The sequence below is a fragment of the Centruroides vittatus genome, unplaced genomic scaffold (assembly GCF_030686945.1).
Source record: "Centruroides vittatus isolate TY-2023 unplaced genomic scaffold, ASM3068694v2 contig_18, whole genome shotgun sequence".
Classification (NCBI taxonomy): domain Eukaryota; kingdom Metazoa; phylum Arthropoda; class Arachnida; order Scorpiones; family Buthidae; genus Centruroides; species Centruroides vittatus.
Window position 1 is genome coordinate 1,297,075 of NW_027121101.1, and position 15,876 is coordinate 1,312,950.

Consider the following 15,876-nt stretch of genomic DNA (forward strand, 5'->3'; position numbering starts at 1 on the left):
TTATTTCAATTTAGATCATATACTTGTTTATTATAGTCTCAGTACTGTGGTAAGTATATAAGCAATACTATATATAGAAAACTTTTCTGTGAAATTAAACCATACATACTTAATTTTAATTATACAAATCTATCTATTTATGTAGATAGATTTGTATAATTAAACAGATAATCACATCAATTTTTTAACATATGCATTCATAAAACCTACTTTATTATATAACAAACTTTTAGTTTTAACAGACACCTCCTTGCCCAAATTAGTCTATTAAATCAAGGTTTTACTGTATTTTTAAAAAAAGTAATGTATTATTAACCTGTCAAGTGTATTCTTTTTTACTGTAAGTACATATGTACTTACAAAATCTAGTAATCTGATTTAATATATGTCAGATTACAGAGACTTTCCTGTATGTGAATAGCAAAATTTTGAAAATCTCTGCATGATTTTTAATGACGTCAATAATGGTTTTATGAAGATGCCAATTACTAGTTTCTATGGTACTATAAAGGTTATTCCAATAGCTTGTTTATTACAAAATTTGCAAATATTTGAATTAAAATTTGCTATATTTCTATTCTTTTGAACATCTTTATACAGTTTAATTATTATGAAAGTATTTGAAATCTTTTTTATCTTCATTACATCATATTTAGCAGTAATAGATGGTTACTTCATCTTTTTAAATTGGAGTATTACGTGACAGTTTATCTACATAAAAAAGGAAAATGCAGAACAATCGATAACATTTTATATTGAAACTGAAAACAAACAAAGAATAAAACCTTACTTACTAATAAAGTAACTGGAATCAATGGCCTGTCAAAAGAGTTAAGAATCTTTATGACAAGATTGTAAAAATATCAAAAACTTTCATTTCACCAGATTCATTTTAATAACTACCTTCTCTCTCTGATCTACAAGTTCATGAATAAAAGGAAAGTTTGTTGAGTATTTACATCTGCATGTAATTCATGTTTGCAAAATATAAAAGTAAAACCCCTTTTATGTCCAATTTATAGAAAACAAAGTTTGAAATGTGGCATAATTGTAAAAAAATAAGATGACTTGGATTGAAAATGCACTGTCTTTGAAATTCATGCAGAACAGTTCTTGAGGCTTTCCTGACTTCCTTACTATTTTGTTTTCTGCAATAGGAGGGGCAACAAGTCTCCAAAACAACTGGGTGTAGTTGACATGAGGCATTGGCATACATCTTGTGGGATTCTTCTGTTAAAATGGTCATCAATTCATTTTTGTCCCTTGGTTTTCTTTTGTGGACTTGTTTTTTGAAGATTAGTCATAACTCTTCTATACGGTTCATGTCTGGAAAATTGAGCAGCTAGTCAATAACATAGATGTTGTGGTTTCTTAACCATGCAGCAGTGGAAGCCACAATATAAGTTTTAGTACCATCCTGTTAAAACAGCAGGTCACCGTCAGGAACTAATCAGTCATGAGACGGGAGGATGACGTCATTTAACAGTCTCTATTAGTCAACTACCTTTAACATTGAATCATAAAAAAATCATATCACCTATGCCAGCAATACTGAAACATTTCCGTATTTGCATCTTAAGTGGAAACTTAATTTGCTACTTGATGCAGCTTTTCTTCAGGCTTTCATTTGTCATTCTGCAGACACTGTGTCTGGCATTTCCATACAAGACCTCAAAAGGCAACTCATCAGATCATATTATTCAATGCCAATCCTGATCTGTCCAATGCAGATGATCCTTAGCCCACTGATTCATATATTCTCTTGGGCCTTCATTAATAAAGACTTATGATTGGCTTTGTACAATTTGTAGTCGTTTGCTTTTAGCTTTTTAATTGTCATTTTGATCAAATTGGCTTACCTATCTTTTCTTCCCATTGTGCTGCAGCCTCCATATATGTTCCCGGTCATTAAGCCTTGATTTCTCAGATAAGCATGTGATCTCTCTCTCTCTGACATAGTCATTTGTCTTCCATATCTTCTCTTGGACACAATGGATTCAATGGAACGAAAAACTCTAAAAACTGGATGTATTAATTAGTTAATATCAAAAAACCTTAAATCCAGTAAAAATAGAATGTTTATTAACAGAAAGAACATTTTCAACCATGTTGAACGGCCATCTTCAGGTTCTATAATGGAATTAATGAATGACACAGGAAGCATATTTGAAATTAAAAAAATGTGAAAATCACAAATTTACATAGCAAGTCACAAGCATATGAGCATATATTAAATAAAACATAGAAAATATGAATATACAATTAACAAAAAAAAATGAATTATAATAATAAATAAATACCATGATATATACAAAAAATATTGAGAGTTAAAACAAATATAACAAAATGGTAATAAACAAAACTATAAAACTTCAAATAATGAAATAATGCTCTCCAAGCATGTGGATTCAGTGGAATCATAGTGCTTAAAGAAGGACAGGACTGAGGATTCAGGAATGGAGAGGTTTCTCCCAATTTCTATTATTGGGATACCTGCTAAATGTTTTTACTGATTTTGAGAGATAGCTGTAACGGACACTTGGTACAAGTGCTTCTTCGAGTAGCTAGTGGCACGAAGCTATTGTTCGTGGGATTATGACTAAACACCCCTAAGGCAGAAGACCCCTAGCCGCGACAACGGAAGTCGTTGCGATAGTAATCCTGCGCGGTACGAGGGGAACCGGTAGGTTCAAACAGTTTGTTACTTGGTCCCTTGTTGTTAGGACATTGAGTGCAGAGCAAGAACAAACATATACCCCAGAATAGATTCGAACCTTGGGGTACAGACTCTCGAGTATCGACAACCCTGAACTTGTACTTGGCTAAGATTCCCGTTAGCCGTAACAATAGCCATATTTGCAGTACAAAAGACTGATGTTTGGACCTGTTGGATGCTGGTGCACTCATTTGCCACAATGCAAAGCAGTTTATGCTGGTAGAAAATTACAGGGATTGATGGGATGGCCACTGTTGCAAGTACTGCATGAACTTCAGGGTCATTGATTTTACTATGCACAAAATTTTTTCAGGTGACCTCCTCAATAATTCTTGAATTTCATATAACTTTTTTGTAAAACCAATAACATAAAACTTCTCTCTTCCTGATTTCATCACTTTCACATCCTCAATAATGATGCATTTTCATAAATGAACAGAATATTTCCTGGGACAGGATGTGTGAACTTCTAGGTATATCCAAATATCTCAAGCAGAATGTCAAAATTTTAAAATGTCTTTTATGACAAATCATGCTTCTTTGCTGTATATTGTTTTAATAAACATTTCAGATATACTAGAATACCTAAATATCAACTGTGATTTACACACACAAGATATGAGCATTAATACAACTGAAAATGTTAATACTTTATAACAATTGGTTCTATGTATGCTTTATTGATTTTGAAAAAGATTTTGATAAAGCTTTTTTGACCACCTTCTTTTAATAAATATTGATCTTTCTGATCTAAAATTAATAAAGATAAAATTAAAAATTAAATGAATTTAAAATTATAAAATTAATATATTAATGGAATACAAAAATGAGCATGATTAAGGCTTTGGAAAACCTTCAGAGCTATGCAAAAATTATGGATTATACATATGAGAGGTGGATTATAAATTTAAAATAGACAAGAAGTACAATAAACAATCAAATTAACCTGTGACCATGTTTTTTTAACATGTGTAAGATAGTGATTTTCTGCTCATTTTTCACTTGTAATTATGCTGCATGTAATTGCTATTCTTCAAATTTGACAAGTCTGAAAAATCCTGTTGTATGTTTTCTCTGCATATGCCAAATTTCAATATTGTATGTTGTTTAGTTTACAAGATACTGTTTTGTTTATAGAACAATATCCTTTCAATAGTTCTTATAGGAAGTGATAGTGTGGACTAAAGTGAAACAAGTTCAGCTGAAAGTAAATGATGGGAGGGCTGAGTTGTTCCTCTGAAGAACTAGAAAATTATTATTACTTTTTTTCTATGTTTTGAGAATGAAATAAAGCCACAAAACACTTAAATTGTTGAAGGTTAGGAAGACAACACCCTGGGTTATCTTAAGCAAAAGCATTCAAGGTTGTAGCAACTTGCAGACCACTACATCACTATATCATGCATAACTGACAGACGTCCATGACATTGTGACTATCTCTTGCAGCAATTATGAGAGACTACCTTGACATCACTTTTGATGAATCCAGGTCATCAAAAATGATGTCAAAGCAGAAAATCAGTGCATATGCATGTGACTGTGTGAAAAAACAATTGTTTGCAATCACATGTGCAAGGTGGCTAATTTCCATAGCAGTTTTTTTTAGGATAAGTGGAAAGAATTTTTTTGACCAAAAGACAGATGGCTAGCATGTAGCATGAGAATATCATGGAAGCAAAGCTAAGTAAATAAATTTGGCAAAAAATGTCCATGAAAAAACTAGTAAGCACAAAAAAATCACAGCTATTGTTTGCAGGGTGATCACAGAGTCACATAGATATTAAAATAGATAATGAGATATTAAAAATGAAGAAAATTTAAATGTTTATAATTAATGAATATTCACTTTCATTGTATAACTCAAGAAGTCAGACAAGAAAAAATTGATATTTTTGAAATTTTCTGGTCAAATCAAACAATGGAATTTAACATTAAGACTTGATTGTTAGAACAAAATATTCTTGAATCAGAATACAAATTTAAAACTGTTTTCAGAACAAACTTTTTCAAATACAATTCACACTTTTTAATTTTCAAATAGTATAAAAATAACAGATAGGCAAAAATAAAAATATAATATAAAAAATCTCTTTTCTATGTTAATCAAATAAGATCCAAACTTAAAAAAACAAATAATAATAATAAACTTTAAATTTGAATCCTAATTCAATAATTGTTTTATTTCAACTAAATCTTTACATTGATTTTCAAAGTTCAATCTGATGTTGAGATTTAAAAGTTTTAAAAACATTTATCGTCAATTTGCATTGTATGACTTTTTAAAAGCAATCAGATATTTATTCTTATACTGTTTAATATTAAATATTAAATAAGGAGACAGTACAAAAAAATTGAAGTTATTGAACATCTAAAATATTACTTCACAAATGATGGAAAAAATAAAAAGAACACATCAATGCAAAGAAATTATATATAACACAGATGTCATCTTCATTTGTTCTGAAATGTGAGATGATCACAATTTTTTCCTTTGTTTTGTTAGTAGGAGAAATGTTCATGATAATACACTTATTCTGCAAAAAGAAGAAAACTCTTCAATCTATTGTCTCACTAGTCATTCAATTTATGTTAAATATTACAACTAAGTCAGCTGAGAAGCTTTTCTCAAATTATTGAATCCTTAACTAAGAAATGACAATAGCACTCAATTATTTGAATTTTGTTCTGAAGATTTGTCAAATATATACATATATTTTGTTATTTATTATATGTCAAATTTGTCATATATATACACAGTAAAACTTCTCTAACTCAAAGCTCCAAGGAACAGGAAAAAACTTTGAGTTACAGATGATTCAAGTTAGAAAACAATAGAGTAAAAAATGCTGATTCTGAATAGTTTTGTACTTTTACCTCTCTTGCATTATATAAAGAATCTTTAATAGTTTTTTTTCCTAACAGCCCATGTAATGTCTTTCAGAAAACTGTTCAATGTAACTGATGGAATCAAATAGTTTCACAGGTACATCTTGTTGAGATAAAGGAAGAGAGCCTGTCACTTTAGACTGGAATGTTGTCTGAAAATCGGTGTTGGAGAGTAGATACTGTCTGAAAATTTCATGAAAATTTGATAATTAGGATCACTTTTGATAGAATAAATATTAAAATTCTAGCCAGGAAAGTTGAAAGTAACATAAATCAGTAATGGGGGACCATGAAAAACTTTGACTTGGAAAAAATTTGAGTTAAGAAATTCAAGTTGGAGATGTTAAATTCTTATGCTATTCCACTGAGACATACCAAGTGCTTCATTTTCTTCAAGTTAAAGAATTACAGATGTTATATTTGAATTACAGATGTTAGAGAAGTTTTACTGTATATAATGTGTGTTATTCACCTTTAAAGAGAAAGAATTCTGAGTAAAAGTTCAATAAATGTCATAATGATTTTTTTTTCATAATCAATGAACTATGTTAACAAAAGGAAAAGATATTTATTTGCACCATTTATAGCAAATGAAAAACCTTAAGCATAACTTAATATATAGTGCAAAGAAAAATCAACTTCAAACAATCAAACATTTTAACTTACTTGATTTTTTTTGTTTTGTAGCTGTTTTAAATTTTACTTTCTCTATTAAAAAAAATTTTCTGTCATGAATATTAAGTGTTAATGCTTTAAATGCAAATTTTTTTCCAACAATGCATTTTAATGTGGAGACCTGATTATTTATTGAAATCTGAAATTTCTATACTGTTAATATTTAGATCTCAATTTGGCACCATTATCATTTTTCGGAAAATTTTTCACAAGACCACAAATCTCTCGTCCTTATATCGATGTATTAAATATAATGAAAGACCTTTTGAAAATGTAACTAAATTAAGGAACATCATTATTCAATTAAATTAAATGATATAATCAGTATATTTTATCATTTGGTCTAAAACCTTCATATCTGTCTAGAATTGCATCTTTAACAGAGTAAAGATAATGTTAAACCTGCTATTTATTAGCACAACAGAGAATGATTATTTCATATATATCCATTATATGCTATTATTATTATTTGCATTGTAAATTTGTTTTAATTTTAATAACATTTATTTATAATCATATTAGAGAGTATGTAGGTTATAGTTGACATAAAAACATTAGTCAAGATTACATATTAGCTGAGCAATAAACAGAATCAAACATCTTAAGAGTGAAAAAATTATTACATTATGAAAAAACATTTTCAACTCATTAAACAAGTAGAAAATATTTGTTTATGGTAATTATTTTAAAACTATGTAAGTTATTTTAATTATTATTTTTTTGTGTAATTCATCTTTTATTTCAAATTTTATTTGTGTTTATACAATTTGATATAACTGTTTTATTTATAGTTTAACACCTGATTTAATTTTCTTTTCAAATCTTTGTGAAGCATTTGATTTTTTTTACCTTATTCTATTTGGTATGTTTCGGAAAGTTCGTAGCGATTTTTGATAGCCGACAGTTGAGACACCGATTGACGCAAAAATTATTAGAATTGTACAAACCAATGAATATTACGATAAATGACCCTTGAGACGCGTCCGTTACAAAAAAACCATTAAGATTATTCAAATAGCGTTTAATTTGGCTCATTGCAAAAATGGATGCGAACAACGTGCATTATCGACACTTGTTTCTTTTCTTTTTTCATAAAGGCGAAAATGCTGTACAAACAGCAAAGAAAATATGTGATGTTTATGGTAAGAGTGCTGTATCAGAATCAACTGTTCAAAAGTGGTTTGCAAAATTTAAAATGGGCAATTTCAGCCTTAAAGATGCTCCTTGCTCAGGAAGACCTCCTGTTATTGAAGAGACCCGATCAAAGCATTATTGGATGAAAACCCTCATTACACAACTCGAGAGATTGCAGACATACTGAAGTCATCAAACAGTACTGTATTTCAACATCTAAAGAAGCTCGGATACGTGAATCGTTACGACATTTGGATACCTCACGACTTAACGGAAAAAAACTTATTGGATCGCATCTCCATTTGTGATTCTCTTGAAAGACGAAATGAAAATGACCCTTTTCTGAAGCATTTAGTGACAGTTGATGAAAAGTGGATCATTTATAACATCAGCCAAAAACGATCATGGGGTAAGAAAAATGAATCACCGTTAAAAACTCCAAAGGCCGGTCTTCATCTAAAGAAGGTCATGCTCACTGTCTGGTAGGATTGAAAACGAATCCTGTACTACGAGCTGCTTCCACAGAATCAAACAATTGATTCTGATAAGTATTGTTCCCAATTGGATAAGCTGAACATGGCAATTAAAGAAAAATGTCCTGTACTGGCCAATAGAAAAAAAAGGGCATTGTGTTTCACCAAGATAATGCCAGACCTCACACGTCTTTACGAACACAGCAAAAATTATTGGAACCAGGCTGGGATGTTTTACCCCACCCCTCTTACTCACCCGACCTTACCCCGTCGGACTACCATTTGTTCCATTCTCTACAAAATTCTCTTCATGATAAAAACTTTCATACTTTGGAAGCTTGCAAAAACCACATGGATCAGTTTTTCGCGGAAAAAACTGGAAAGTTCTACGAAGAGGGTATCATGAAGCTGCCCCATAGATGGCAACACGTCATTTCAAATTCTATGTGCGCTTATACAATTTGATATAACTGTTTTATTTATAGTTTAACACCTGATTTAATTTTCTTTTCAAATCTTTGTGAAGCATTTGATTTTTTTTACCTTATTCTATTTTGGTATTTTTTGGCATCTAATATTTAGAGAATTTGATAAACAAGTTGAAGAGATTTATTCAGAATATAATAATTTTTTCACTAATAAATTAAATGAAATACTACTTGCTTAAGGAAATCAAATCTAAATTTATTAAAGATGTAACATTTTCAACTCAACTTGGACCAACTTGACACATTAAAAATATAGAATACAGAACTAAAACAATTAAAACATTCCTGTAATTTTAAATGTATATGTTTGAGTTTTTAATCTGTACTCTGTTTGCTGTTAATGTACTAAAAACAGCCCAAGTTGAATTGAAAACATCATAGTTTTTAATAAATTTAGATTTAACTTCCTTAAACAAGAAGTATTTCATGTAATTTTTCACAACAATGCTAAGTTTTATTCATTTCGTTGTTTAATTCTATTATAATTATACAAATGAACACATTTTCCTTGGATTTAACCAAACAATTTTCTGTAATGAATTATATTCTAGATTAAATTGCATTTTCCAATCATGCTTTAACAGATAAAATAATACTCAATGTATATCAGAAATTCAGAATTAAAACAAATAATCCTGTAACCTTTTCATGGATTATTATATGTAAAACCTAATATAATTAAAATTATTATTTATAATGCATGTGAATTTGAAATAAATTAATTATTAATATGAAACCAGTATTCTAATAGCAATTTATCTATATTCTCTCAATATTTTTATCTATTATTCATCGCGTTCAAATTTTACAATGTTTTTTCAATAAATTCTTTTAGAAATATTTATGTATCTTAATCATATATCTTTTAGTCAATCTCATATACATGGTCTATGTATGAGCTTAAATCTCCTTCTCAGTTTGAAAATGCAGTGAAATGGATGTATTGCAACACACACTGTGTCATCCATTTTCAATGCATTACATGCTGCTACATGTAATCTATATATGATTACATGTAGTAACATGAAAATAGTAATGTAGGAATCATTAAACAATAAACCAAGTAATTCTGGAATGTTTAGTGTTTGCTGCTTATTGATAAATATTTCAAAAAAGTAGATAATATGCTATAGTAATGAATATGAATCAATTATGAAATTAACAATTATTATCTAAATAAATCATTTTGTTCAAAATTTAAATATATTTTAACCTGAAAAGAAAGTTATATTCTTTTAATATTACACTGAATTGTTGAATTTCTTCAGTTCTAAATATTAAACAAATTTAATAAAGCATAAAAACTTTTTTATTAGTGTTTTGTTCTTATAAAGAAATTTTCTTAAAATCCATTTAGCCAATATTAAATTATTCAAATTAATGGATAAACAAATATAGATTTTGATATGAGTAGTGAATATATGTTAAAATTATAAAATACTACTAACAAACAAAAAGAAAAAGACCAAAATCTTGTTCTCACATCTTAAAAAATCCCTAAATGAAAATAATTATTTGAAGTTGTCTAAAAATCAAATTAAATTATAAACTGATTATAACAAAAGTACTGCTAATTAAAAAAAAAGTTTAATTTGCTGAACAGAAAGCAGATAATTTAATTTCAATAAAAAATTTATATTATTATTATTATTATTATATAAAATTTTAAATAAAAAAGCTAACATAAAAAATAACAATGGGATATTTTTTATCATCATTTTACTAATTACTGAAGTATTTCACCAATTAAAATAATGATAAAATTAATGCACATAGAGTTTAAAACAAAAATATCTCTGAAATTTTTAAATTAAAACAATTCTATTTCATTTTAATTTCATAGTAAAATAATGAAAAATCTTACACTTTCAATTTAAAAATATATGTAATATTTAATGTTGAGAGATTTAGATTTTTAAATTAATACACCATTTTACCTTTTATAACATTTATACCATAATGAGAAGAGATATATGATAAATGCAGAAAAATTATATTCTACAACACAGTGCAGAATAAAAACTAAAACTTTTAAGAAAGATTTATAAATATTGATCTAAATATCCAGATTTATAATTATCTATCTAAACCAATATTTTACTAAATAGTTTATAGTCTTTTCAAAATCAAGATAAAATTTTAATTCAATTAAGTAAGAAATTGACTTTTGAACTTTAATATTACAAAATGAGATTTGTTTTAAACCTTGCATTCATTTAACATAACAATTGAAAATTTCTAAATAATTTGAATATTTTTTCATTTTAGAGCTAAACAGAAAATTGAAATTTAAATGAATTTTTCATTAAATGAAAACGTTTCAAAATTTAAAATATCACAATTTAGTGAGAAGTAACAAATATTTTAAGTATCCAATTATTTTTATAACTTTACATAATTGTTCCAGTGATCTTTTAACTATTATCTATTCATCTAAATATTTATCAACTGCTTTTTTGGATTCTACGTCACATTAATAAATATTTAGTTTAATAGTAGAGTTAGTTTGACGTTAATTAAGGAATGGTGATGCTGGTTATTATCTATATTTGGTATCTATTTATTGTATGAAAAGATATTAAAATAATTACTAACTATTAATAAGCTTATTAACATGTTAAAATAATATAAATCAGGAACAAACACGAACAATGAATTCATTTGTTTCTTCACTATGCTTAATACAACTCATTTTGCTCAATCGAGATGACCTATCCATTTTATATAAAGCTAACCGACGACAGCATATAATAGAGACAAACCAATTTGCTTAGAACTCGAATCTGTCAGGAACACGAATATACGTCAATCTATTTGAAGAAAATCAAGTCAGATAAATTAAGAGTAAACAATTGTATTTAAAATATACATTACATTAAAACATTAAAAATAGTTTCCCATTTAAAAATTTCAAACAAAAATTATAATTTAAACACTGCTTAATATAAATATAAAACCAAACAGAAATGATATCTACATTTCAGCTTTTGAAAATAGCTTAAATAAAATTGTATAATACGAAACAACATACGAAATAAAAAATTGGCACTTATAAATTATTTCGACGGTTAAGGTATTAACATTGCAGTACTGGCCGTTTAAATAGCAAGTTCACAGTAATACAGTTTAACCGATATATTTTAAAACCATCAAGAATTAGAGATGTATTTAATAAAAAATGGTATTATTACTAATTCAGAAAGGCAAAAATATAATATGGAGTTTGAAATGTTAAACATTTTAAAATAGACATAAGAATTCTTAATATGCAGAAATTGATAACTTTTCTAATAATTCTTTTCGTTCGGCAAGACTCTACGGTTTGACCTCAACATATATAACTTATTGCCGTTAACTCAAACAATTTCTAAGCGTTTCTTAATAATCTCTTAACATATATTCCTTATAAATTATTTAACACTAGAATTAATTAAAACAATTGATTTAATTCCCTAATATCTATTTGAATTTATAAAACTGTTTTAACTGCCTTTGCATTTGTATGGATTGAGTATTTTCTACATAGAATTATATATATATATATATATTATTTTTTTTTCACAGATGTAGTTTTGAGTTTTTAATCTGTAATTAACTATTATTCTTTTATATATATATATATACATTTGTAATACATGTTTTATCCTTTATTTTTATATTAGAATTTTAAACCAAAATCAAATGATTGTTCACAAGTACACCATGCTGCTTGTTTCTATTTTGTATTTGCGCACATCAATTATAATAAGATTTTGTTGTTTCGCCATCTTCCGTTTCGGCAGACAAATTGCCAAAGGGTTTTTTTTTTATATACGTTTTATTTCCCACTTTAGTGAAAAACCTTTTGAATGAGGGGGGAACGAAAAGAACCGATTCGCTTTCAACCAAGATGGCTTACCCCCAACAAGGGACCACGTCCGATGACAGTTTTGCCAGCCGGGATCACAACAGCTTTAGGTCCACCCTCTAATGACTTCAGCACAACTCTTGCCATTCTTTGGTTTACTTTCCGATTGATTCGGAGGATTACGACTCCATTTTTTGCGTTTTTCTCAACTCTACGTCGAAAGATGCGTTAAGCCTAACGATTAACTTCGTTTCTTAGCAACGTAAACAAGAGATTGGGAAATTAGCGCCATCTGGAAAGTGAAAATGAGCAAACAATTGATCATATTTTTCGATTTTTAAACATTTTCTAGATAATTTAAAAAGAAATAGCAATTAATTAACAATTACTTATAGCAATGAAAGTAATAATAATCATAAAGCGTTGCTTTCTTTTACAGAATATAAAACTGCGCAAATATCCGAAACATTTTCAAACCGTTATTTTATTATATTATTTATTCATTTATTTATTTTAACCGGTAACGGAACTGCAAAAACCAAAAAAAAAACTTAAAAGAACTTTGAAACTACAAAAACTCGTACTGAAAACTTTTATAAATAACGAAATTATATATTTTATTTTTATTATAATCTAAAATCGTTCATTAATAATCTAAAGAAATATATGAAAATAAAATTATATAGAAAAATGTGTAAATTATTGTTATAAAAAAATTTATAATAGCTATAACGTAGTATAAATAATATACCGTTTAACTTTTGTTACAGAAAATGTTATATATTTTAAAATTTCGATAGTTAGTATTAATGATAGTCGGAAGATGGCGCCATAAGCGATAAAGTATCGAAAAATAATTTCCGAAGCGACATTCGATAGCGACTTAGTATTTAACACGTTTAACTTAATTGAAACACTTTTAGCATTTAAAATAATAAATATTCTAAAAATAAAAACAAATATTAATTTCGTTTACACATTATATATTTAATAGAGGAAATATATATTTTCCGACATTATTTTCAATGCGATTTCGGTAAACGATTTTACAAGAATTTAAGAAAAATAAATAAATAAATTATTAAAGAAACTTTATAAATTAATTATAATCCTCAATGCGTTAAGATTTTTTTACAAGATAAGAGATCGGCGAGTAATTCTAATTTCCAACCACACGTGTGTACTGTACTACAGTACACACACTTTTACACATTATTGCAATTACAATTGCGTACTTACAGCGTTTAATAATTTATTAAAGCGACGTTTTTAATTAAAAATTCACTTATAGCAGCACCGAAACACATATCTTTATTATTTAATATATATATATATATTAATTATAAAACGTTTAAAAATATATTTAAAAAATCGGATTTTACGGAGGAAGGGGTAGTCCTTTTTCCGTAATCTTTTGACATTTTCGACGCGTTAAAAGTTCTCGGAGCGTTGAAACAGGACGGAAACTTGCTCCGTTCCCACAGCAAAGAAAGACGGACGAGAAGGCGTGGCCAGGAAACCGTATAGGTGGAGCTACGCTGACGTCACAAGTTAGGAGATCGGTTTTCGTTTTCCGACTCGTCGACGCGTAGTCAACGATGAAGTTTCATTTGCGGTTGTATTGCGTCATTGTTTTAACTTCGAAACGAAACGTCTTCTTCGTTCTTTCGTTCCATCTCCGCTCATTCCGAACGAAAGTTTAATATAGAGAAAAATAATTAGAAATTAAAACACTGGCGAATTTTTTTATTATTATTATTATTATCGATAGACGCGATTATTCGCAATCTCTTCACGACTTAATTTTTTTAAACGGGAAAATGTCGTAATATATAAATATGGAGTCGGGAAATGTAGATATAGGCTACTTTACTAAAGTCAATATCCGTTTAGAATCAGATAAGGAAGTTCGTTCTTGCGTTGCAATCTAAAACGTTCAAAGGTTAATCTCTCTCTCTCTTTTTTTATGTCTACGCTGTTTTATCGACCTTTAAGAATAAGAAAATACGCCTAAATATACATAATTCACAGAAGTTGAATAAGTTCCAAGAATGGTTTTTAATTATGATTATTTCTTTCGTTTTATCGTTTGCGTAAAACGTGACGGTCGTCAAATAAATGAATTACACCGACTCTAAGACGAATTATTTATATGTAAACACTAGTTTGTACTTTATGATTTGTCAATAAACAGGATTTAAAATACGCTACGCGAGTAGAAAAACTAATATTTCAAAATTCGCTTCGGTCGATTAGTTAAATTACGATGAATTAATTACGATTTTCTGAGCGAAATTCTTCTATTAAAAAATCAATGGACGTAATACGGTTCTAGAGATTTCAAGATTCGTTCTGGAGATTTTTAAATCACGTCACACATGAGAAAAATTCGAAGAAAATGACGTCATTGGAATTTTTGTAGAGACGTTTCTTAAGATTGTTTTTCTTTTTTTTTTAAGAATTTCTTGACAAATAAATAAACGAGAAACAAAGATGAAATAATTATTAGTTCGATCCGCAATCGGAATAAAAATCGGAATAAAGATCGATAAAACATTATAAAATTACATCTAAGATTAAATTGATTTAATGATCTTTTACGCTGTTTATTTATTTTAATGTAATGTTAATTTGCTAAGATATTGCCATTTCTAACGATCTCAGGAATATAATTGCTAAATTTCATATACCTGACCAAATAATTTCATCGGCTGAACAACCATATGATTTAAGAGGCCTAGAATTAGTTTCATCTTATCTTAAACATTTAATTACATTTAAATTCAATTCTAGAAATTTTACGTGTCAAGAATTAATCTATAAATATTTTTGTTCGCTTTATTTACTCAAAAAAACAATTATTTCTCGAAATATTCTTTTTAAAAAATGACAATTTTTCCTAGGAAAGAAAAAAAAACACTGCATTTTCCCCCTCCTCCCTTCGAATGGAATTTTAAAACATCCTTATGGGAATATTGAAGAGATATTTATGTGTATTTTTTAAGTGAATTTTTATACATAAAACTATATTTATGTATTGCTGCACTCCTTTATTTTGCTTTCTTATTCTTATCTCAACTCAACTCGATATGCAAGATATTAATTCCTAGATATCAACCAAAGTCTCTTTGGATTGTTGATATTATTATACAGAATTATAACAGTAAATGAAAACGTTACCGAGTAAATTCTTTTTACTTTTTCTTCCTATTTGTCTTTTGTATATTAAAAAAGAAAGAAATGTAATATGGATTGACATAAATTTACTAAGTTTAACCAGATTTAAAGAGGTCTTCTCGACAAGTGATTAAATTTTAAATACAATTAAAAAACAGACTTAAACCTCTAATTATACGACCTAAATTTTAAATCGTTTCGACCAGCAGAAGATTATTTTTCTTCGATTTTTTTTTCTTATGGAAATTGTTAACATTTAAAAAAAAATTATTCATTACAATATACCGATTGGGGCGAATAGAAATATAACGTTTGTATTCATCAATTAAGCCCTTTATAGTAGGAAAAAAATAGAGTAAATGCCTCTTTTATCGTAGAAAAACAAACAAAAAAAAAAACATTTTCGTTTAAAAGTATGGTTTTTATTACTATAAAAGAGACATTTTAGCTTAAAAATCTTATAAAGTAGGGGCTTTTAAC

General features: G+C 27.9%; 1 protein-coding gene across 1 annotated transcript in view; it reads right to left on the bottom strand.

Annotated features, from left to right (window-relative positions):
• The window catches only part of LOC136969528 (aprataxin and PNK-like factor), a 74,082-nt gene extending 61,581 nt beyond the window's left edge, over positions 1-12,501 (bottom strand). Inside the window, exon 1 of the mRNA XM_067263718.1 lies at positions 12,271-12,501. Coding sequence (XP_067119819.1) covers positions 12,271-12,366 — 96 coding nt within the window. The 5' untranslated portion in view covers positions 12,367-12,501. The remainder of the gene's footprint in view (positions 1-12,270) is intronic.
• Between the last annotated feature and the right edge of the window lie 3,375 nt (positions 12,502-15,876).